The sequence below is a fragment of the Amphiprion ocellaris genome, chromosome 20 (assembly GCF_022539595.1).
Source record: "Amphiprion ocellaris isolate individual 3 ecotype Okinawa chromosome 20, ASM2253959v1, whole genome shotgun sequence".
Classification (NCBI taxonomy): domain Eukaryota; kingdom Metazoa; phylum Chordata; class Actinopteri; family Pomacentridae; genus Amphiprion; species Amphiprion ocellaris.
This window is the reverse complement of record NC_072785.1, coordinates 30,149,549-30,174,805: the sequence shown is the minus strand read 5'-3', so window position 1 is coordinate 30,174,805 and position 25,257 is coordinate 30,149,549. Positions and strand designations below refer to the sequence as shown.

The following is a 25,257-nucleotide window of genomic DNA, read 5'->3' as shown; positions in this document are numbered from 1 at the left end:
TTTATTTATATCCCAATGAATGCATGAACAGGGCAATAATTAACAACATTAGAGATGTTTCATCACAGTTTTTACAACCAGATCAACCCGTTTCTTTCTCCTGCTGCTGAGTTAATCCTCATGCTTTCTTACTTCCTGTCTTTCTCCCCTCAGACAGCTGCAGGGTCTCGTCGGTCGTCTGGATTCTTGTCAGTTTCAGCGAAGTCAAGCTGAAACTCGTCTGGCTGAGCTCCAGAAGCAGACGTCCTACCTGCCGAGCGTCTTCCCCTGGCCGGGTCTAGGAGAGCGACGGCAGGCGGTGGAGCAGGCCAGAACCCTGCTGGACCAGACCACGGCTCTAGCTCCGGTCCTGTCACACGTCCGCACACAGGTCAACATCTACCTGTGTTTGCTCCTGATCAGTTCTTAAAAACCAATATCGTACGAATTAAAGCGTCTTCTCTGTGTTTTACCGTCTTCTTCAAGGCCGCAGAGCTATTTGAAATCACTCAGGACCAAAGCTGGTCGGATCCGTCCTGGAAAACTAAAGAAGAATGCATTCCTGTTCTGCTTAAAAAGCTGACTGTAAGTTTACAAATCTGTAGAAACAACATGTACAGCACTCACGGAGAAACAGAAAATAAGATTAAATGGTCTGTAACGTTTTTACACATTTTCATACGATACGATGCAGAAATTTTCAGTGTTACAGCAGCAAAAGGGATAAAATACATAAAATAAATGAAAATAATTTGAAGTTGATTAATGACTTTTTACTGTTGATGATAGATTTACATGAAAAAATGGGAAAAAAGGACAAATAAACAAAAAATAATGTGCAAATAAACATGCAAATCATGCTGGCAGAAGAAATAAGCTGCAAAATCGTGCTAAAAATCAGTATTAAAAAGTCTAAATACAGAATAACAATGAGAGGAAAATTATAAGAATATAATAATGATCATGTAAAATATGAAGACATTAAAGTGTGTAAAATGGTCTTGGTGTCTTTTAAAGGTTAAATAAACTATTTTAGAAATATTTCTATTATTAATATTTTCTTTCTTTAATAAGATAATTAAACACGATTGCACAGGTTTTGTGATCCGCTGTTTAAAACTTTGATTTCTGTTGAAAAAAACGGCAAAATTCTCCCAACATGATTTAATTTTACTGCCAAACTCCTTATTTATGGACAGTTATATATTTATAACAGTATAATTTATATTATTAGACTGAGTTTGGTCTCTTATTTCCTCTATTTAACTGTTTTACTGAACTTTAGTAAACATTTTGCAGCCTCAGACACAAAGATCATCTCTTCCTGTCCACTCTGACATCCTTTAGTTTCCCTTTTAAAAGCAGAACTCTGCTTTATGTGTGTGTTTTATCAGGTATTACAGTGATAATAACTGGACTAAGTTCTTCCGTCTGCTGCTGTTTTGGTTACTTCCAGGATGCAGTAACCAGCCTGGATCAGAGCGTCCTGACGGAGCGTCAATGCATCCAGCTGGTGGAGCAGCATGAAGCAGCTCAGGACTGGTTGAGGGAACAAGTTAAAGGTCTGGAAGCTCCTCCAGCAGACAGGAGGAGTCTGTACAGCGCCGTCAACACGCTGAAGGTTAGAATGACAACACACAATAGATAGATATAAACACAACACGCTGAAGGTTAGAATGACAACATAAATATACAGAAATGGATAGAAAATACAACATAAACACACCAAAAACATGGAAACTTTCATATATTCTATATTTATTAAAACATAATAAAGATGCAGCTCAAAAAATTAGAATACCTTGAGAAAAGTTACTTTTTTCTGTAATTTAACACAAAAAACAAAACTTTCATAAATTCCATATTTGTCTTAAAAATAATAAAAGTGCAGCTCAAAAAATTACAATATATGAAAAACTTTTTTTATTTTCTATATATATTAAAAAGTAAAAAAAGGGAATTAAAAATAATAGTAATAATGATTTGAATATGGGAAAAAGTTCATTTTTTCCTCATTTAATTCCATAATGGAAACTTTCGTATATTCTACATTTGATAAAACATAAAGGTGCAGCACAAGAGATGAGAATATCATGACAAAGGTATTTTTTTCTGTAATTTAATTTAAAAATGTGAACTTTTAATATATTGTATATGTATTAAAAAGTGAGAAAAGGTTAAATAATTTGAATATATGAAAAAAAAATTCTGAAATTTTTCTGTAATTTAATTTAAAAAGGTAAACTTTTTTTAAAAAGATAAAAGGCTAAAAAAGCATTTTTGAATATGTAAAAAAAATCATTTTTTTCCTAGTTTAATTTCAAAAGGTAAACTTTCCTGTAGTCTGTATTTATTTTTGAAAATAATAAAGGTGTAGCTTTAGAATATTGTCGTGAAAATATATTTTTCTGTAATTTAATTCAAAAAGGGAAACTTTAGTATTTTCTATATTTATTCTAAAAGTAATAAAGGTGCAATTCAAAAAAAAAAAAACATGAAAAAATTTTTTTTTTCATAATTTTATTCAAAAAAGAAACTTTAATGTTTTCTGTATTTATTAAAAAGAATAAAAAGGTGTGGTTAAAAAAGAAGAATATATGAAAAGGGTAACTTTTTCTATAATTTAATTTAAAAAGTTAAACTTTCACATATTTTATATTAAAACATAATGAAGATGCAGATAAAAAAAATAGAATATTGTGGTAAAAGGTTATTTTTTCTAATTTAATTCCAAAAAGTGAACTTGCACATATTCTGTATGTATTTTTTAAAAATAATAAAAATGCAGCTAACATGTTTCTTAGGTTTTTGTCAGTTTAATTCAAAAGCTGTTGTATATTTTATATTTTAAAAGTAAAATATTTCGTGCCTTTTTTTGGTTTAATTTTGATGATTTTGGTTTATAGTTTGTGGAAATCTGTAATAAAACAAAAACAAAAAAACATACGTTTTTGGTACATTTTCGTCATTTTTATGCTCCTCTGGGTGAAAACAAAGTGCAAAAATTATAATTTCCATTAAAATGATGACTCATTTCACAGTTTCTGTCATAACACTTTGCATATTTTTAATCCTAAATATCAAAAACACTGTCTCAGGGTTTTAATCACCGTTTTTGTCATAACACTTTGCATATTTTTAATCCTAAATATCAAAAGCACTGTGTCAGGGTTTTAATCAGCGTTTTTGTGTCCTCCAGGCCCTGCTGCAGACGGTGGACCGGGAGCAGAGGGAGATGAAGGAGCTGGACTCGGCCAGAGACGTCCTGCTGGGTCTCTGCACTCCTGGAGGTCGGGACGCTCTGACGCTGGAGGTCGGCCACCTCCACGACCTCTGCTCCGGCTCAGAGCAGGAGGTGAGGCGCCGTCTGGAGGCCTGCGAGGCTCAGCTGGAGGACCTGGACGCCCAGCTGGCCAGGAGGGCTCAGGGCCTGAAGGACCGAGCTGCAGCCCTGCAGTGGGAGCTCCGGTCTCTGGACCAGGCGCTGAGCTACAGCGAGCCGCTAAATAACATCGCTCAGCTGCAGCAGCGCTGGAACAGCCTCCAGGTCAGTCACACTTTTTATACAAGAATGTTTCTGGTGGAGTTTACACTGTTTATTCAAGAAATGTCAACAATATCAGGATTATTTAAATTGTTATTCATTCATTCTGGATGATTTAAAGGATAAACTTTAAGAAAAGATTATTTGCACTTCCCAACTCGAATCAACTCTGCTGCCCTAAATCGTAGTCACCTTGACTGGTCTGAAAGAAACTAATTCAGGATTTATTCATCCCTGATTTATTTATTTATTTATTTATTTATGATTGTTATTATTATTGTTTCCAATTCAGTTGTCTTGAAAAAATACTCAAATGTAAGCAATTTTTATTTACTTAAGTCCACAGCAGACATGCAAATATCACCTCTCAAATCATAACATTTTTGAAACAATTTCTCCTAAAAAATCTCTGATTTGCCTGAATTTTTTTGTAAAATAAAATGTGGTTATTTCCGAACATATCTGTAAATTTTAGATTGATGTTTAATTGAATTTTCTTAAAATAATAACCAAATTAAAGCAATTTTTTGGCTTCGATCCACGTCAGACATGCAATCATCGCCTCTCAAATCATCAAACTTTTAGAACAATTTTTGCTAAAAACATCTCTGATTTGTTAGAAATTTATATAGAGTAAATAAAAAATATTTATAGAGATATCTGTGAAATATTAGAGCCAAAATAAATTTCTTTTAAAAAATACCCAAATGCATGCAAGTTTTTTGGGCTTCAGTTCACCTCCCAAATTATCAAATTTCTTCTAAAACTTCTCCGATTTGCCAGATTTTTTTTATAGAATAAAATATGGTTATTTAGAAAGATATGTGAAATTTTAGATTTATGTTTAATTGAATTTGTTTTTTTTTTAAAAATAGCCAAATAAAAGCAAAATTTTTAGCCTCAGTCCACGTCAGACATGCAATTTTCCTTTCTCAGATCACCAAATTTTTAGAACATTCAAACTCTGATTTGCCTGAAATTTCCATAGAATAAATTATGAATATATACATTGATATTGATATAATTTTCTTTTAAAAAAAATAACCAAATGTAAGCAATTTTTTGGGCTTCAGTTTGCATCAGATATGCAATTATTATATCTCAAATCATCCAACTTTTAGAGCAATTTCTGCTAAAACATTTCAGATTTGCCTTAAATTTTTGCTACAGAATAAAACATGAATATTTCTGAAGATATTTTTGTGAAATGTTACATTGATATGAAAATTAATTTTCTTTAAAAAAATAGCCAAATAAAAGCAAATTTTTTGGCTTCGGTCCTCGTCAGACATGCAATTATCACCTCTCAAATCATACATTTTTTCGAACAATTTCTGCTACAACGTCTCTGATTCAGCTGCATTTTTTTATTTATAATCTGGTTATTTATGAAGTTATTTGTGATATTTTAACTGGATAATTCTTTTAAAATATTGCTTGCCGACTCACTTTCCATCTATTTTTTCGCACATTGAATTTTTGGTTATGTTTGAACAACAGTATCTCAGTAACTTGGAAAGAAAACTTAAAAATCTACAATATTGCAGATTTTGAATCAATGACATGACGAGAAACATTAAAATTTCAGGTTTTTATCTTTAATATTTTCTGAGGTATTGTCGTTCAAACAGCTTCAAATTTCAATGTGAGAAAAAACCTGCTAAAAATGGGTCGGCGGGAAATTTAAAGAAACATTTATCTTGGAAAATATTTCATTTGTCAAGCTAAATTTCCCTAATTTCCCAATTAGTATCTATATTCTATTTTAAAAATCCAGGTAAATCAGAGATGGTCAAGCCGAAATTATTCAAAAAAATTGGAGATTTGAGATGAAATATTCACATATATCATGTTGACTAAAGCCAATAAATGTAAAAATTACACAGACACCATTTTGAATATCTATAATTTATGATAAAAAATGTCGAGCAGAAGGAACCTGATGATAGAAGATGAATTAACTCTTGTAATGTTGTTCTTTTCTATTAGAACTGTGAGAAGTCGCTAGAAGATCTGGGAGTGAAAGTTCAGGATCTTCACCAGGAAGTAAAGTCGTCGTCCAACGAGCTGCCAGCAGAAATCATCAGCTCAGTGGAATCTTTATCCCAGCAGCACTCCAGGTATCCCGCTCTTTGTTTTTATCACATTGATTGTTTTATTTGAGGTTTAAAGTTTTTTTTTTCAGCAGAAACCCGACAAACTCTTATGCATCTTTAACTGTAAGCCTCCTGGAGCAGATGTTTTGTGGCTAATTCTCAGCTGGCAAGCCTGTATTTCAATTTACTTTTCAATTATTCCTACGTGGCAGCAACATGCCTCAGAGGGTCACTCTGCTCTTGATCTTCTGCATTAAAAACACAGAGTTCTCTTTTATTTATAGCCTGTTTGAGATGTCCAGAGATTCGCTTCGTCTCTTGAACTACGCAACACAAATCTTTACGTCATGTTATTGTAATATTAACTGTTTTTAATGTGTTTTATGTTGTTCTTGACATGTTGCACGGTGGAAAATCTGTTGTGTTTACAATAAATGTGACTTTATTCTCTCTACAGCTTAAAATCCAGACTAACTGATCACCAGAACAGCTGCTCGACAAACACATCTCGCTGTCTCACCGACTGTCTTCGAGCTCTGCAGCAGTGGAACCACAAAAAACCATCAGAGTCCATTACTTCTGTGCAGGTTTTAATTTCTTTTAATTCTTTTCTGGCAAATATACTTTTTCATTGTCACCCTTCTTCACACATGTTGTCTCCTATATCACGTTTTCTGCTATTAAATTGCAGTAAATGTTTTATTTCTGAATAAGAGATATTAATTTATTCCATATCCGGATTTATTAACACCTTTCTTCTTGATGTGTGGTTGCTCAGACGTTATACCTAATGCAGACGCAAGAAAGATTTTAGTTTACATTAAAATTTAACAGTTTTTCCTCCTTGTTTTAGGTGAAGTTAGAAGAAGGTGCAAAGCTGCAGAGTGGCCTCCAGGAGGCGCTTTCTCACCAGCAATTTCTGAAAGCCTGTCTGACACCAGACATGTTTGAGAAATTAGAGAAGGAAGGTTCAGAGACACTAAAAGAAGCAGATGCACAGAAAGCTTCTCTAAATCAGAACTTAAAGGTATTTATCTTGATTTAGTTTGTTTTGTTAAAAAAACTGCAGTTTATCTTATCTTTAGTGAACAGTTATTTTGTCTTTGTTGTAATTAAAGTTAAAGTTACTTTATTTATATAGCACATTTCAACAAATTAAACTTTATTCTTCCTTCAATTCCAGGAACTTGATCAGCGCAGTAAACAAAAGCTGCCTGACATTCAGTCCTCTGATGTCCTTCAAGAAAATCTAGAAAAGACAAAGACCTCTGTAGTGGCACCACCACGAAAGAACAAACGCTCACCCGAGAAAAAATCTCAACCAAATATTTCCCTCACAGAAAAGTCTGACTCTACCGACGAAGAATTGTCGGTTTTAATTGAGGCCGTGCAAGGTGAGGCTAAACCTGTTGTGACAGCAGTCATGAAAGACAAACCAAGTACTGTTGTGGAACAAACCACAATTGTCCCAGCAACAAGAACATCTCAGAGTGCAACGTATACTTCAGAAACTGTTACAGAACCAATTTATAGCACTTCTCAAGAAGCACAGATCAGAAGCATTAAGCTAGGGGCCCCAGCTGACCAGTCTGCACCTGTTCCTAGTACTGAAACTACACCTGTACCATCCAGGAGAAAGTCCAAGACTTCAGCCACTAAAACAGAACCTCCCCAGACCAGGGTGCAGTCTGAAATGGGGGAATCTATTACTGCTCAAACATCAGGAACAGGGGTGGAAGAAGCAACACAAATAGCAGCTTCTATTCTAGGTGTCCCAGGAACAACCACTGCTGCAGGTGAACCCACCAGCAAAGTGCACGAGACGGTGAAAGCCTCTGTAGCAAAGTCAGTTTTTGAGCAAGATGAGACCAAAGATATTGATGCAAAAACTGCACAGACCAAGGATGACTCTGAGAATCTCATGTCTCTCCCAACTCCAAAACCTGAGTCACCTGTTGACGGAACCAAAAGTGTGGTGAAAGAACCTGAGTTAGTACCAGGGCAAACAGAAACTGCTGCTTTGGAACAAAGTGAGGTTTTACCACCCAGACGCAAGTCAAAGAGCCCAAAACTTCCTCAGAAACATCCCGACCAGCAGGCAGCGCTGATGAAGCAAGAACCTGGAAGTCAAACGTCTACTTTGAGTTTGAAGGAGAAAACCGAGAGTACCATTACGGAAGAAATTAAACTCATACCAACACGAAGAAAGTCAAAGAATGGTGAGCCTACCGCATCCCAGCCTGTTGTTATCCAAAGTAAAGCTACCGATGTGGAACCTGAAGGTAAGAAGAAAGAACCTGACACTCTAAAGTCTTCTTCAACTCCACAAGTGGAAAGAAAACCAACAGAAACTGAAACTAGAATTCTTGTACAAGAAACTAAAGTTGTACTAACCAGGACAAAGTCCAAGAGTCTTGATGTTTTCACAGGCCCAGAGCCAGTGTCTCCTGTTGGTAGAGCTCCTGATGGGGAGCCTAAGGAAACCCAACAAGAACCTGAGACGTATTCAGTAACCCCAGAATTTGTTAAAGGACCAGCTGCAACTACCGTTGTTGAAAAAAGTCCTTTCCTACCGCCCAAGAGGAAGTCAAAGAGTACAGAAGTTCCTGAGGGACCTCAGATAAAGGACAATCGAGAAGGTCAAAAATCTTCTGTAACTGTTGTTACTCAAGAAACAAAGCTTGTACCCACCAGAAGAAAGTCAAAGAATGGTGACCTTTCTACAACTTCTGAGACAGTTGTTACCCACGTTGGAGCACCAGATGTGGAGCCTGAACAAAACAAGAAAGAACCTGTTGGTCAGACATCTGAAAGTACTGTTGTGGAAAAAGGTAAAATGTCACCAACCAAAGCAAAGTCAAAGGGTCTGGAACTCTCTTGCATGGAGGAAAAGCCTGACAATCAGATACCTGAAGCTGCTGTTATAGAAGGGACTAAGGTTGTAGCAACCAGGAGGAAGTCAAAAGAAGGCCCTGGAAGTCAGAAAGTGCCTTCAACTACTGAGGTGGTCACAGGATCAACAGAAACTCCTGCAGTAGGAAAAGGAAAGCTTTCACCAACCAAGAGAAAGCCAAAAGGTCTTGAACTTTCACCAGAACTTACTACCAAGGAGCTGACAAACACCAAAGATGAGCAGGACTTTCATACGCCACCTTCAACTCCAGAGGTGATCAGAGCAATGACTGATGCTGCTGTTGCTGAAACGGGAAAGCTTTCACCAACCAAGAGAAAATCAAAGGGTCTTAAGCCTTCACCAGAACTTACTGCCAAGGAGCAGACAAAGATCAAGGATGAGCAGGACTTTCATACGCCACCTTCAACTCCAGAGGTGATCAGAGTAACGACTGAAACCACTGTTGTTGAAAAGGGAAAGCTTTCACCAACCAAGAGAAAGTCAAAGGATCTTAAACTGTCCGTAGAACTTACTAACAAAGAGATGACAAAGACTGAGCAAGAGCCAGATGCTCAGACGTCACCTTCACATCCAGAGGTGGTCACAGCAACAACTGAGATTCCTGCTGTGGAACAAGGAAAGCTGTCACCAACTAAAAGGAAGTCAAAGGATCTTAAACTTTCCCCAGAACTTTCTACAAAGGAGTTGGCAAAAACCAAAGATGAGCCAGACAGTCAGAAGCCATCTTCAACTCCGAAGGTGGTCACAACGACAACTGAGATTACCGATGTGGAACAAGGGAAACTGTCACCCACCAAGAGAAAGTCAAAGGGACTTGAACCTTCTCCAGAACTTCCTGGCATAGATTTGTCAGAGAACAAGAAAGAAAGTGAATCTATGAATGGCAGAGAGCAAACTGGAGTTACTACTTCAGAAAAGCCTGAATTTGCACTTACAAGGAGGAAGTCAAAGACTCTTCTGGACTCTAAAGAAGCTGAGAAAGAAACTCAAGCTGGAAAGCCGGTTGTAAGTGCAACAGTGGCCACAGGACCAACCAAAACTGATGTTGAAGAATCAGGTAAGCTTTCACCAACTAAAAGGTCAAAAGTTTCCCTAGAACCTGTGAAAAAGGATGAGATTCCAACCAAGAAGGATTTTGACAAGGAGAGGTCCTCGTCTCCTTCCTCAGAGCGAACCAGTGTTTCTGTTTTGGAAGAAACAAAGCTTGTACAAACCGGAAGAAAGTCAAATGATGTTGAACTTTCTACAGTTCCAGAGTCAATCTCTACCCTTGGGAAGCTTCCAGATGTGGAGACTGAATACACCAGAACACAACCTGACAGTGTGAAACCCGCAGCCGTGGAGAAAACTGAACCAGTCCCAACAAGGAGAAAGTCAAAGAGTCCAGAGCTTCCTGAAACTCCACAGACGGTTGATGTTGCAAGTACAACTGCTCACATGGACCCTGACCAAACTAAGAAAGAGTCTGAGTGTCCAGAACAGAAGCAAGAACTAGCGAAGTTTGCTGTTCAGGTTGACAGCACTGATGCCATTCAGGACCTCCAGGGAAAGAAAGTGGTCATTGTCAGTCTTGAGTCTGTCATTCAGCCTATTTCAGTGACGTCTTCCAAATTAGAGGAACCTAAAGACAGATCCGAAAAGGCCCCAGAACAAACCATTTCACTGTCTACAGAAAGACATTTAGTCACAGTCCCTCAAACACAAGCACCTCTCTCTTCAGACACTACAGACACACTGTATGGACTGGATTATATCGACAAATTGTGGAAAAACACAGATGAGACTGAGAAGAGATATCTGGTCCTCGATCTGCCAGACGTAGGAGTCACCAGGACATGGGAGATGAAGTCAGATCAACCAGAGGCAAAGATTTTGTCTGTAATTGATTCTACTCAGCCTATCTCTGCTGTTTCCTCAGCGCCGCAACCTCCTCATGAGGGACAAGAAAGTCCATCTGATAAAGAAATTAAGAAACTAAGCGAAATTATGAGTCGGCTGAGTCTGTCTCCACAGGAAGCACCACAGAAAACACTTGAAGAGGTTAAAGATCATGGTGTCCAGAAAGAGCAAACTAAAGTGTCAACACAAGGCATCCAAGATTTCCCAGAGAGCCAGGGCCAATGGACTGTTCAGAAAATAATAACAGGGCCTGAAATACGCATTCTGCAACTAGATATAGAGGAGAATGTGACGGTACCGAAGGAACCAACGGTAGATATTGTCGAACCAAGTGTCCAGAGTGTGTGCGAAAGTAGACCTGAAGTTCAAGACAATGTGACTCAACCAGACTCTGCTCAACCCACCCCTCCTGCTTCAACAACTCAACCTCAGGCTGGAATAGAATTTATAGAAATCAGCTTATATGAGCAAAAGCCGAGCCAAACTCAGAGTCAAGGAGCCAAACCCAAGGTGGTCCAAGAACAGCATCCTGACATGGACGGTGCACCTAAAGGCTTAGATGAAAAATCTGTTACCATGGAAGAACCCCACATGGAGCCTAAAGTATGCATTCTACAACTGGATATACAAACCAGTCCTGAAGAACAAGGAAACACTTCTGTCACAGGAGAAAAACAGCCACAGATAGATGTTGTTGAAGGAAATGTCCAGACTGGAAGAGAAAAAGATAAGAAGACTACTGATATCATGTTAGAGAAAGCTGTGGCTGAGGTGACTAAGATAATTATTCAAGAAAGCATCACTGAATGTCAGAAAGACTCTGCTCAGCCCACCTCGCTTGTTTCTGAATCACTGCAACCACATGAGACAAAGGTTATAGAAATAAGTTTGCCTGGACAAGATGTAGTAAGACCAAGCCAAACTGAAACTAAAATGGAGGTGTTGAAAACCACAGGGGTCAAGGAACAAGGGGTCCAAGAGGAGAAACCAGCACTGGGAGTAGATGATGTACCCATGAGCCTGGATGTAAAATCTGTTCAGGAGGAGAGTGAGCCCAAAGTGCTTTATTTACAACTAGATATACCGAGCACACCAGAAAACAAAGATAAAACTACAGCTGATGTTCACCCCAAGAAGACAGAAAGAGTGGAAGTGCAACAAATCAGCACCGAAAAGCCACAAAGAGTGTCTCTCAGTGATTCTGCTCAAGCTGCATCCGCTGTTATTGCATCAGTGCAGCCAAGTAAATCAGAGAAAATGTTTGCAGAAATAAGCCTGTCTGAGCAAGATGCTGTTAAACCAGAAACTGTGAAGAAAGTGGACGTCTTGAAAGCCGCAGAGGATAGACCTATAGAGACCAAGGATCGCAGCATGGAAGAAGATGTTACAGTCTCTAAAAAAGATGTTCATGATGCACCAAAAAGTCAGGAAGAAAAATCTGTTACAGTGAAAGAAAGAGCTGAAGTTCCTGTTTTAGAACCACAGAGACTGGCCACTGTACAGAAGTATGAAATCATATCTATTGCATTACTAAAAGTGCCAAAATTTGACAAAAATCAAACAAGTATCCAGACTGGAAAGGTGACAGAAAACCAAGAACTGATTTCTGCTAGTACTGAGCCAGAAAAAACTGAGAATGTCGAGGAACACGGTCACAAAGAATTAGTTGAAATCAGCAAATCTAAGCAAGATGCTGCAAAATCAGAAACTGTGAAGAAGGTGGACGTCTTAAAAACCACCCAGGATAGACCAAAGGAGGCCAAGGATGATGCACCACAAAACCTGGATAAAAAGTCTGTCACTATGGAGAAAATCCACAAAGGGGCTGAAGTGCCTGTTTTGCAACCAGATAAACCAGTGAAGGAGAAAGTAATCCCATCTGTTCCTGTAAGAAAGAAATCAAAGATTGATAAAGCTCAAACCGATGCTGCAAAACCAGAAACTGTGAGTAAGCAGGACGTCCCAAAAACCACAGAGGATGAACCCAAAGATGCCAAGGCTCAAAGCCTGGAAGAAGATGCAAAAGATGTGCATGATGAACCTCAAAGCCTGGTTGAAAAGTCTGTTACAGTGGAGAAAATTGTCAAAGGAGCTGAAGTACCCATTTTGCAATCAGATAAACCAGCAAAGGAGCAAGAAATCTCATCTGTTGCTATAGTGAAGGCACCAGAGATTGAAAAATATCAAACAAGCGTCCAGCAATACCTGACTTCTGGTAGTGTTCAGCCAGAAAAGACTGAGAAAGTCAAGGGACATGTTCACCAAGCATTTGTAGAATTTGGCACATCTGAGCCAGATGCTGTAAAACCAGAGATTGTGAATAAGGCAGATGTCCTAAAAACCACAGAAGATAAACCCAAAGACACCAAGGATCACAGCGTGGATGAAGATGCTAAAGTTTCCACAAAAGATGTCCATGATGCACCACAAGGTCTAGAAGAAAAGTCTGTTACAGTGGAGAAAATCCCCAAAGGGGCTGAAGTACCCATTTTGCAATCAGATAAACCGGCAAAGGAGCAAGAAATCTCATCTGTTGCTGTAGCAAAGGCACCAGAGACTGACAAAGAAGAAAAAGTGACAGAAACGTTGATTTCTATTAATGTTCAGCCAGGAAAGACAGAGAATATCATATCTCAACAGGGTATGGTTGAACCAAGCCAAAGGGATACTCCAGTAGACCCATCTAAAACTGCACTGGAAAGACCCAAAGAGACCAAAGATCCTCAAGTTCAAGAAAAACAAGTGTTGACGGTTGACGTACAAGATGTACCTAAGAGCTTGGGTGAAAAGTCTGTCGAAAAGACAGAAATCGATACAAGTGCACAAGAATACAAAACTGTCACAACAGAGAAGAAACCACAAGTTGCATCAAGTGTTCAGTTTGAGACAGTTAAGGAAAGTAAAGGTCTGATTTTCACTGATGTTCAACCGGAGAAATGTGCAACTGAAGTAGACGTGCAAAGAAGCTTTAAAGTCCAAACAGACAAAGAGACCACAGATGCAACAAAAGAGAAAGAACAACAACCAAAGGAGAAGATTCAGGAAGAGGAAAGAGAAACTATCAGTGTAGAATTACCACTGCAGGTGAAGACAACAACCACCAGTGATGTGAGGCTTCAGAGTGTGAATGTGCCACAGGTAAGTCCTAACAGTGAACTTTAAACTCATCTCGAGACAAATTTCTAGTTGGTTTTTGGTGTAACTGAAGCATGGTCCCAGAGAAAACAACTGCAAAACATAATTTCAAGCAAAATTTTGGCTTTACACATCCAGTCTTGACGAACCGATGTCCCAAAAGTGAAGACCAATGTTTTACAGTATGTTTCTACATAAATATGACAACTTTTTTGTTCTTGTTCTATTACTAACTATGCCTTAATGCCTGCAGAAGCTGCTGTTACACATTCAGACACATGTTCAGTAGACAGAATGAGATCCTTTTTCTTGCTCCAGGGAAATCACACATGTGCATCCGTTATTATGCATGATCTCCTGCACGTACTTGTTGGAACACGTTGCGAAACATTCTTTAGAAACTAAGGGGTGACTTGTCAAATTACCATTAGATTTTATGTAAAGTCCTACAGTTCTCAGAAGATATACCCTCAGTAGTTGGTGTTAAACATTTCTATGTTTTATGACGATTACATGTGAAGACAGTTACAGCTTTGCTTCCGAAGGTTTCAGAGCCTCAGGGCAGGAATATGAGTGACCTCATACATCATAGCTTTATCTGGCAATTCATTGGTAGTAACACCTGCAGGCTTACAGTTCAAATGAGATAAACCTGTTTCAGACGGAGACAGGCGGTTCTTTTCTTCACTCAACTGAAACTGTATACATTTGAGCTGTCAGATTTTTTTGCCGTTGATGTCGGTGTTTGTTGTCCACAAAAGGAGCAGGTGTTCGGTTCTGACAGGACGTCGCCAGCGTCGCTTCAGGCGCTTCGGAAATCACCAATTCACTGTACCCCCGGTGAAGTAAGCCATGTGGAAGGATCGGCACCTCAGGAACAGAAAGCAGATGTCGTAAAGTCTGAGAAAATAGTTCTAGAGCCGCGGGACGGATCCGCCATGAGAAACGTCTTCACAGAGATCCAGCAACTGGCAGAAACTGGACCCAACAGTCAACTCATAGAGGTATCACCGTTAATGTTTGTTTTTAATGCTGCCACGAGAAGTCACCCAAGTTAGAAACACCTACATGTAGAAACTAACCCTTTAAACCCCAAGCAGTTTCTGTCACATTTCTACAATATAGATGACAATAGAAAGTTCTACACCTTTATGGAAACAGAACAACCATTGCTAGAAGTAGAGAGAACTCACAAATGTCTTTTGTGTAGATTTAATTCTATAAATCCTAAAAACAAACAAAAAAAGGGAGTTCTTTGATTACAAAAATTAAAATCTGTATCCACAGGTGATACCAACACTGGAAAAATGAGGACTCTGCATAATATAGTTATTTTACTGCTATTTGGTATATTTTTACAACATTGACAAAGTATGTGTTTTTCTCTCGACTCTGTACATCAGCTATGTAAAGATGTTTCACCATGCTGGATGTATCTTCCAACAACTTGCTCCTCTGTTCACTGTTTTTGAGCCATGCTGCATTTATTTTATTCATCCAGTATGTTGTATTTTTTCTCTTAGTGTAAAATTGTCCCAAATTACTCAAAATTTATCCGCGTAAAAGTGTCCAATTTGACTCAGGAGTAGTTCAAATACCTGAAAGAACTGACTAAAATGACTTTAAACTTGTCTAAAATAACTCAAAATTTATCAAAAATGACTATTATCAAATCACAATTTTGGAAAAGTTCTGCAAAGATCAGGTTCAAATCATTTGACAGGAGCTGTAACACATTAAATCCTTGACCAAAACCTAGATCCTGACATAAATTCTGATTATTTTTTAATGTGTTTTGCATCTTATTTTTGTCGGAAATGTGTCAACAGTACAAGAACAGGTCTGGTAGGGCAACATGGGAAATTGTCAGCCTCTCCAGACTCTTTTTCTCTAAATGACTCAGAATTTGTCCACAATAACGTGAAATTAACCTAAAGTAACACAAAGGTGTCCAATGTGGCTCAGAAACAGTCCAAATACCTTAAAAATGAACCAAAATGACTTTAGACTTGTCTAAAAGTTTGGGGGTTCTGAGGGTTTAAATACAAAAAAAAACGATTTGAAAATAATGCTGTGATCAGCAGCTACTTCATGATTGTCGTCTGCTTTTCTCTCTTGTGCGCAAACTAAATTCAATCCAATTTCATTTATAATAGAGAAAAATCCTTTTATTTACCCAACAGTTGCAAAGAAACCCAACAATTGCTCCAGTATCTCAACAGTAGTAAGGAAAAACTCCTTCCTGTTGCTCTATCTAATAACAAATACACACATATTTATATTCTACAGTGGGCAAAAAGTACTAAAACTTGGATGATATTGAATTCTGTTATGGTTTTCTGACTGCAGTTTGATCTTCAGTCTGTTATGTGTCTCTTTGTCTGCAGAATAAACCAGTGGAAGACGCTCCGGAGGCTCTGATTTCTCCCACCAGTGATCTAGATGTTCATGTAAGCCGGCTGGTATCCAGAGTCCTGAGCTTTAAGAGCTGCCCGGCAGAGCTGAGCCCAGCTGCCATGGCCCGGCAGCTGGAGGAGGTTCAGGTGAGGCTGCGTGACTCACCAGAGAAACATCAGTGATTTATAGCAGCAGCTGGATTTGTAGATACCAGTGATGAGGTGCAGCAGGTTGGCTTAACATCGGTAGAAACGCCCAAGTGCCTCCAGTGCTGGGCATCGTGAGTGGATTCGTGTACCAGCCTGTTCTCAAAGTGGTAACGTGGCAACCACATTTGCCAAAAATAATTATACAACAAGCCTGTAATTGCAGTTATGTGAACACAGCACTCAGAAATGCTCCGCAGCAATCAGATAAACAGAATAAACACGACATTTGCGTTAAAAACAGCAGCTCTGAGTCACTCTGCTGTTTTTTGAACGCAGGAGTGCAGAGAAGCAGCCCAGGCTCAGGTGTTGTCGCTGTCTCAGGTGAGATCAGCTGATTCTGAGAACAGCGATGCTCTGGAGTATCTGGAGGACCAGTGGACCACCGCTGCTCAGGATGCTGCTGCTGTCATCCAGAATAAAGAGGCTCAGCTTCAACTGGTGACTGATTACTGCAACCAGATCCAGGCAGCGAAGACCTTGTTGGAGAAACAGATGGCAGAACTGGAAGCTGTGAGAATGTAAGTGTTCCCATCAGAGTTTTCTTTTAATTTTCATCACTTAAAGATAGATTTGAAGGAACTGTAAGGTAAGACGGGGTGATACAATAAAATGGTGATAAATGCTTAATTAAGGGCAAAAACAAGATTAATTGTGTTTGATAGTTTCACGAAAATCCACTGGATGCAAACTGCAATGCTGTTGCACTGAAGTGTTTTCCAGTAAAAATAAAAAAGAAAGAATATAATTGGTTCTACAAATTAATCCAGAGTTCTGGAGTATTAATCCGGAGTAATTTGGTTCAAACCTTACAAAAACTCCACCAAATACTACTTTCCCAGCTTGTAGCACATAAAAGAAGTTGAGTGCAGTGTTATTAAATTATGGAGATTAATGTAACTAATTTAAATATAAGGCTATGGCTCGAAAGAATTAATAATTATTGACATTAACCTGACTAGTTTTAACAGAAGTTCCACATCTGGATTTTACTTGCTCCTTTATTTAGTGTTTATCAAGGTGTAGTCATTTTTTTATCCATATTTATTTTTATTTATCTCTGTAAACATGTTTGTTTGTATGTGTTTTCCATTGTTGGATTAACATTTACATTATTAGCCATGTAGCTGCAGTTCTTGCATTCCATTTAACCTTTAATCTGCTGCTCTTTATTGAAAATAGGTCATTTAAAATTATCAGTAATTATCGATAATGACTGAAATGAAACATTTTATCATGATGATTTTTCCTGCTCCAGTCGGTCCAAAAGTCAGAGTCACTTTGCTCATTTTTCTTCGTCTTGTTTCTGTAAAATTAACTTTCATTTTTCTTACTCTAAAATATATGTCTGTAGATTCTCAGTTGTCCAAGTCATAGTAATCCTAGGAGCCTCAGTAGGAAGAAACTGGACTTCTCTTTTAGGTTAATATTAGGGCTTGGAACCTAAAAGAGAAGTCCAGTTGCTTTCTATTGAAGCTCCAAGCATCTCTAGAATATAGCATTTAAAACATAATGTTATATTTGAAGCATTGTAGGTCAAAATCAAGCCAAGCCTGACACACGTTAGGGGAAAGATTGAAAGTCAAGACCAGAAGAACAAGAGTTTTAAAGCTTTTTGAAGTTACTGGTCGTAACATAAATCTTGAAAGATACACAAAGACACTAAAATTAACTGAAGAAAGACTCGTGTCAAAGTAAAAACAGATTTCTACCAAGTAATTGCAATTAAGTAGGAATGCTAAATAAGTAATTGCATAAATATTCACCTCTATCAAGTCAGTGTTTAGTAAATGCTCCTTTGAATTTGATGTTTCTTCACTGTTTTTCTTCCAGGTCTCCAGATCAGAGCAGCTCCAAGGAGGCAGAGCGACTGTGTTGCTTACAGAGGAACATGGAGGAGAACGGAACGCTACTCGGAGAACTTCTGGTGACCCACAGTAAACTGATCCCCCTCCTCAGCCGGTCTGAACGAACAACGGCACAAACTGAGCTCAAGAACCTGCAAGACAAGTGGAGAACCCTGGAGAGAACCGTGGAGAACAACCTCCATCGGGTAAATGCTCATTCTCAGATCAGCAGCGGTGTTCTGGCGGAGTTAAGAAGTCTGCGGGAACATTTGGAAACACTCGACAAAGACCTGAAGTCGCCTTCTGAATGGAACTGCCAGAAGGTTCAGCAGCTGATGGAGGCGAACGCTGAGGTGAAAGCAGCCCAGCAGCAGGTCCTCCATTTAGAGCAGCTCTTGGAGGCATTGGTCCCCACTTCAAGGTGGGAAACAGAAGCTAAGGAGATGCAACAGGAGCTCCAGAAGGTCAAAGACAAACTGAGCAGCACAGAGGAGCTGGTTTCCTCCCAAACCCTGAACAGCAGCAGCCCCATCATGGAGCAGATCATCGTGGTGATGAGGGACGGCTTCGCCTGGGCCAAGCAGACCGAGAGCGACATCGAGGGACGGAGGAAGAGGGTCGCTCTCCTCCCTGAGGAGGTCCACCGGCAGCTCAGAGACCTGAAGAAGCTGCAGTCTGAGGTGATGGCCAAACAGGGCCAGCTGGAGGTTCTGGTGGAGGAGGTGACGGAGCTCCTGCCACAGCTGGACCAGGCTGAGGAGGTTCCCATGATCCATGCGTCTCTGGAGTGTTTGGTAAAACTCTCACATTCCACCACCGATAAGCTGTCCAAGGCGGAGAAAGAGATGGAGTCAGGACTTCAGACCAGGGAGAAGCTGTCAGAGCAGATCGCTGATTTAGACTCCTGGATCGTGGCTCATCTCCAGAGAGAAGCTTCCAGAAGCGCCGACAGCGAACTCGGGAGTCCTGCTGAATTCGATCGCAGAGTTCGGCAGATCCAAGAAACCCTTAACGAGGCTGAGAAGCAAGCAGCCGTCTGCGAGGCTCTTTTAATGAAGAGCAAAGACATCGCTTCAGAGCTCAGCGTTGCAGAAAACTGCAAACTCTTTGACAAGCTGATCAACCTCCAGGAGGACATCACTGCCATCAGCGGCTACGAGAAGGCCAACAAGAAGGAGCTGGATGACCTCCTCCAGAATGTAGATTCCAGCAAGAAAAACCTGGTCGCGGTGGAGACAAGCCTGAGGCAGATGTTGGTGGATCTGAACAGGTACAGGTTCCCCATCACCAGAGAGTCTCTGCAAGCTCTGGAACCGTTCAAACACCTGATCCTGGAACACAAGTCCCAGGTCGACCATCTGCTGCCCTGGATCCCTCAGGAAAAGACAAGAGAACTGAACTCGGTTATTTCTGAGCTTCACAGTAAGATGGTTCTCCTGCAGACCAAAGCTAAAGACCACGAGACGTACCTGAACCTGAGGCAGTGTGTGGAGGATCTAAGGGAGAACGTCCAGGAACAGGTTCTCCAAACCAAAGACGACAGCAGAGATGTAGAAAAAAAATACAAAACCTGTGAGACCCTCCTGGTCCAGTTTCCTCTGATGAAGATGTTGTGTGAAGAAGCTAGTTCCAAACTCCAGTCGATCTCTGCCGATCTTTACCCGTCACAGCTGACTGTGGAGCGCCAGAGGCTGAAGCAGAACGAGGAGAGTCTGGACACCTGGGAGATGACGCTCCGCAACAACCTCAGCATCATCGAGTGGAACCTGCTGAAGGACCTGGACCTGGACTCGGAGAGGAAAGCCGTCCAGACGTTCTTCTGGTGGTCCCAGCAGGAGCTGAAGAACTTCCCGACGATGGAGCCGAACGAAGCAGCGATTAACAAAGAATACCGAAGAATCCTGTCTGTGAAAAAGGCTGTGGAGTCCAGGATGAGAACGGTGGAGGTTCTAGAGAAGAAGAAGGGAAAGAAACAAAGCTCTCGTCATCTGATGGAGTTCAAGAATGTAGTCCTTGGTGAATGTGACTCACAAATGGTAAGTTTTAAGAAAAGTTTAAGCTATGACAGAGAAGCTTTTGAAGGTTAATTTACTAAAGAAATCTTTCTGACAACTTCTAGATGTTGGATTATTAGTGTGATCAGACCAGGTCCCAGAAAACTTCTGCAAAGATCAGGTTCAAATCGTTTGACACCAGTTCAGAACCTGAGCAAGAACACATTCAGTCCTTCACCAAACTAAGATCCTGACATAAATTCTGATTATTTTTCTAAACATTTTGGATCTTATTTTTGTCGCAGTTGTGTTAACAGTACAAGAATGGACTTTTTTCTCTAAATGACTCCAGATTTGTCCACAATGACTTGACACTTACCTATAGTTACATAAATCCAGTTTGACTCAGGAACAATCCACATACCTTAATAATGGACCAAAATGACTTTAAACTTGCCTGAAATAACTCAGTTTGTCAAAAATTACTATTTTCAAGACACAGTTTTAGTATTTTTGGACACATTTAAGTCTAATTTCAAGTCCCCAGGTGCCCACAGGTGTTACCAATTCTAAAAAATGGAGAATTCCACTTATAGATATTTCCAGCCTGTCCAGACCTTTACTCTGCTAATCATCTGTAGAAAGATGCTTCACCATGCTGAATGTATCTTCCAACAACTTGGTCCTCTGTTCACCGAAAACTCGTTAAATTTTTGTCACGTCACTGTTGGTCACAGCTGAGTCACTAAAGGCTTCAGGGTTGTGCTGAGCAAAGCAGAATTTTTTTTTTTTCTTTTTTGGTACAGAATTTGGTGGAAACAGTTAAATTTAGAGAAGTTTTAAATGAGACGCAGAATAGAGCAAATTTGTTAAAATATTGCAGTTTTTATCATTTTCTTCATGAAACAACTTGTCATAGATGAGTAGTTTAAGAAATTGAAAATTTGAGGGTTTTTTCAGTTTCTTGTTCTGATAAATTGTGTCATTTTGGCTTTATATATATATATATTTTTTAAAAGAAAACATGCCTTTCAAACCTGCAATGTGTTTTGGGGTTCAGGGGGTTAATTACACCATTCATGTTTATCATAACACAAAAACTTGCAACTTGCAAAATGTTTTACTGGTTTAATTTGAACAATTATGCCAAACATAGCGCACACTTTCCTAAACGAAGCAGTGAAATTATAATAAAAATGGATTATAGAGTAAAATGTACTGAAAACAGTACAGAAAATGTTCCAGTTGTAAAATTAAAAATAGTGGGAGTTCAATCATCTGTGGAAAATGTGTTTTATTGTATTTCAGGAGAGCATCCTTCAGGCCAGAGAGTCTCTGAGGAGCTACACCAGCACTGTTAGAGAAGCGGTGGAGTTTCTGAGGGACCTGGAGGTCCAGCTGCTGCCTCCCCACGGTTCTGCTGGATTCTGCTCTCAGAGTCTCCAGGGAACCCAGCAGGCTTTAGCTTCACTGCAGCAGCACTTCCAGACCCACGTGGAGAAGCTCCAGAACCAGGCGGCTCTGCATCCCTACCTGTCCCCACAGAAGGTGGAGCAGCTGCAGGAGAACGTCCTCAGCCAGCTGCTGGTCCGGATGTCGACTCTGCAGGCGAAGGGCCACGTTAGACTGGAGAGACTCAGCAGGTACCAGGATCACAATCTGGTTCCTGTTTTTATATTGTTAGAGATGAATGAAAACTCCTACACTTTATTTATATCAGTCTATACAGGCTTTAAATGAATCAGGAAAGGCCAGTCAGTCCCAACAGAAGGACAAAGACTAGAATTGAATCAATACAACACCAGTTATACTGATTCGTCCACAGTTGTAAGCAGCGTTGGCCAGAATGAGTTAGAAAATATTGGATTTAGGCAAAAATCGAATATCATGCTTCACTATATAGAAGTATTTTACATGTGAGTTTGAGTTTACAAGTGCAAATAAAAAACAAAAAGTGATCGGTGCGTCGTGCTTCGGATTAGTTCAAATCCAAACTGCATTTTTACTGTTCTGCTAAAAAAAAGACAAAAAATAAAACATATTTCTGCTGTATACACACTGAAAAAATAAAATAATTTAAAAAATGCAGTAAGAGTTGCACTAATAAAAAAAAACTTTATTAATTGCACTGCAGATTAACAGTTACTATTAACAGCAGTAGTTCAGTTATTAGTCATTACTGAAAATGATAAATTAATGAAACCTGTCGCATATACACCTTACCAAAGACAAAATTCTTAAAAATATCAACATTTTTCATCTTTCAGGTGTGCAGAACAGCACAGAAACTACATTAAATCCCAAGATGAACTCATCCTGAATGTGAAAACTGCAGAGAACCGACTCCTACAGTTCATTTCTCAGAAGGTCACCTGTCTGGCCGACTGCACTGACCAGGAGACCAAGTACACAGTATGTAGAAATCTGCTTGTTTACGATATTAAAGCTCTGGAGAGTCATATTTTTCATCTTCACTTACACAGTTAATGTGATGTTTGTTGTCCAGGCTCTGTGTGAGGAGATGGAGTCTCTGCTGAGGCGTCTGCAGGAGCTGAAGGAGTTTTGTCCGGAGCAGAGCTGTAGAGGAGGCCGGGAAGCCGTCGTTAGCGCCCTCTGGAGGAGATTATCAAGGCTGCGATGCTGCACTAAGGAGTTAAAGATACGAAGCAAACACAGAATCACAGAATGTGAAGATATCACAAACAGCGTAAGTTAAACAGGTGTAAATTCATAAAAACAAGCTTTACCTGTCTGGGATCTAAGGTATTTTTTCCTTTTACTGAAGCCTCTTTATATATAAATATGTGGATAAGATAAGATGAAACTGTAATAATCCTGGAGGAAATTCTTTTGCCAGATGTTGCTCAGTAAAAACAAAATGACATAAGAAATGAAGTGTCTGAAAAGTGGAAAAGCAACAACATAAAAGTACAATACACTATTGAAAATAAAATAAAAGTATTTATAAAATATAAATAACATTGGCAATAGACATTAGACATGTCCTAATTCAGAGGCTGCATCCTTTGCAGTATGGGTCCTTCTTAGTATGGGTCCTTCTCATCTTTCATAGCATGAATCCTTTGCATCCTTTATAGTATGGATCTTTCTTGTCCTTCATAGTATGGATCCTTTGAAGGATGCAACGGCTGCATCTGCATCTTTAACATTTGTATCGTTAGCTATTGGAGTGAACTGTCACCAGTGAAACTTGGGATTTGTTGGGTTGTGAAGGATCCACCAAATGCATCCTTCAAAGTCGAGCCTTCATGTCTTAATGAAATGGGACAGCCTCATTGTTCCATTACAGCCCAGGAAATGTTACTCCTATAAAATAACAAATGTGTGGGCTCCTTCCTGTCAGGTGGAGAAGGCGTCTGCTGTCCTGGAGCAGGTGGAGGCGGAGCTTCCCGAGGCCTCCACGGCAAAGCCGTCCACTGAGGAGCTGCAGGACCTGCTGCAGTCCTGGGAACAGTACCAGGACCGGCTGGACTGTGAACACCGAGCTCTGTCTGCGCTGGAGCTGCGAGCTGCACGGCTGCTGGGAGTCCCCTCCCACCTGGAACAGGCTCCGCCCATCCTACTGTGTCAGCAGCTGCAGAAGATGCAGGGACGATACGGCAGGTAAGTAACACCTGGGACTGGTTGAAACTCTAACTGATCACCTCACAGTTACATCAGGGTTCATTTACATCACTTCCTCTGGGTTCAGGTGAGTTGTATCACCATGCAAAGGAATTTAAATATCTTGGAACATTCTTCTGATTGGTGATGGATTGGTACAACATTAGCAGTAATGTACACTACGAGCCAGAAGTTTGGAAGCAAGATCATAGTTTCATTGGTGTACTTGGCAACGAAATAAACATGATTATTATGATTATTATTATTATTATTATTATTATTATTATTATATAAAGAGTCACCCATCAGAATACATTTTTACTATAGTTATCAGGTGTTTGTACCTGTACTCGTTTCTGTGGTAGTTCTAGAGATACAGACACAGTTGAGATTTTTTGGGATTTTTGTATGTAACTCTCAAAAGCCAAAGAGCAAAAGTGAATAAGGCAAACTGTGATTAATTCAGGATATCTACTTTGATTTTTGTCCAAAATTTCCATTTCTTGAAGTCTTTATTCTTAAAAACTTGAAGTTTTGAGGCATTATTATGAAATTCAAGAAAGCTACTTTTTCAGCAAACTTTTACTGTTTTTAGTGTATTAATAAACTCTTCTCCTAATTAAAGTAGTCTGTTGACACAAAGAAGTCAACTATCCATAATCCCTGGTACTCCTGGATAAGCAATCAGTTAAAGTAGGTTGTGTTTAGAGTTTAAATACTCCACAGGTTTAACTCAGTCATGGAGTTCCTGTTTAAATGTGTGTTTGTATGTTCATTAGAGTGAAGCAGAGGAGTATGGAGGGTTTAATGGCCACCAGGATGGAGCTGGAGGAAAGAGAAAAGGTCCGAGAGGAGCTTCAGGGCGTCCGGGTTTGGACGGAGGCTGCAGAAGGTCTTCTGGTGGAGATGGAGAAGAGCAGCAGCACTCAGCAGCTACAGGTGGGTTTCTATAGATTAATGCTCCTCACACCTGCAGCTGGTTTACTGAAGTTTGAACAGGAAATATTAAGGCTTAATAGTAAGTTTACAGCTAAACAGAGGTGCATTTCCTCCCAGAAAAGGTCAATTTTAGTGAGATTATATAAGATTTTTGGCCAATTTAAAGACTTTTTGTAATTTTTATTCTCTTTTTGATCATTTTAGATTGCATTTTGATGTTTTTGAGTCAGTTTTTGGTAATTTTGTGTCCCTTTTTTGCCATTTGAATCCATTTTGGTTATTTTAATTCCATTTTGGCCATTTTGCATCCCTTTCTGGTCATTTTGAAACCCTGTTTTGTTAGTCTAAACTATTTTAGGTTATTTTGAGTTGCTTTTTGGTGTTTTTGAATCCATTATTGGTCATTCTTAATCAATTTTTTGTTGTTTTCAGTCCATATTTTGCCCTTTTGAATCCCTTTGTGATGAGTTTGGATACATTTTTGGTCATTATTTTGAATCCCTTTTTTGCCATTTTGAGTGCCTTTCAGGTCATTTTGAATCACTTTTTTGTTATTCTAAATCACTCTTAGGTCATTTTGAATTCATTTTTCTTTATTTTGAGTCTATTTCTGGTCACTTTGACTCGCTTCTTGATCATTTTGAATCCCTTATTGGCTGCTTGGTTATTTTGAGTGTCTTTAT

At 39.4% G+C, this 25,257-nt stretch overlaps 1 protein-coding gene across 14 annotated transcripts in view; it reads left to right on the top strand.

The window, feature by feature from the left end:
• Positions 1-25,257, top strand: part of syne2b (spectrin repeat containing, nuclear envelope 2b) — a 212,925-nt gene that overhangs the window by 85,538 nt on the left and 102,130 nt on the right. For 13 of the 14 annotated variants that reach the window (XM_055005572.1, XM_055005576.1, XM_055005571.1 and 10 more), the window contains 17 exons: positions 154-370; positions 466-564; positions 1,436-1,600; positions 3,179-3,526; positions 5,513-5,643; positions 6,077-6,206; positions 6,473-6,646; positions 6,803-13,570; positions 14,329-14,571; positions 15,955-16,110; positions 16,450-16,691; positions 18,004-20,053; positions 21,320-21,654; positions 22,279-22,423; positions 22,518-22,718; positions 23,376-23,635; positions 24,415-24,574. In XM_055005572.1, coding sequence (XP_054861547.1) covers positions 154-370; positions 466-564; positions 1,436-1,600; positions 3,179-3,526; positions 5,513-5,643; positions 6,077-6,206; positions 6,473-6,646; positions 6,803-13,570; positions 14,329-14,571; positions 15,955-16,110; positions 16,450-16,691; positions 18,004-20,053; positions 21,320-21,654; positions 22,279-22,423; positions 22,518-22,718; positions 23,376-23,635; positions 24,415-24,574 — 11,824 coding nt within the window. The remainder of the gene's footprint in view (positions 1-153; positions 371-465; positions 565-1,435; positions 1,601-3,178; positions 3,527-5,512; positions 5,644-6,076; positions 6,207-6,472; positions 6,647-6,802; positions 13,571-14,328; positions 14,572-15,954; positions 16,111-16,449; positions 16,692-18,003; positions 20,054-21,319; positions 21,655-22,278; positions 22,424-22,517; positions 22,719-23,375; positions 23,636-24,414; positions 24,575-25,257) is intronic. The other variant, XM_055005580.1, reaches the window with a different exon arrangement.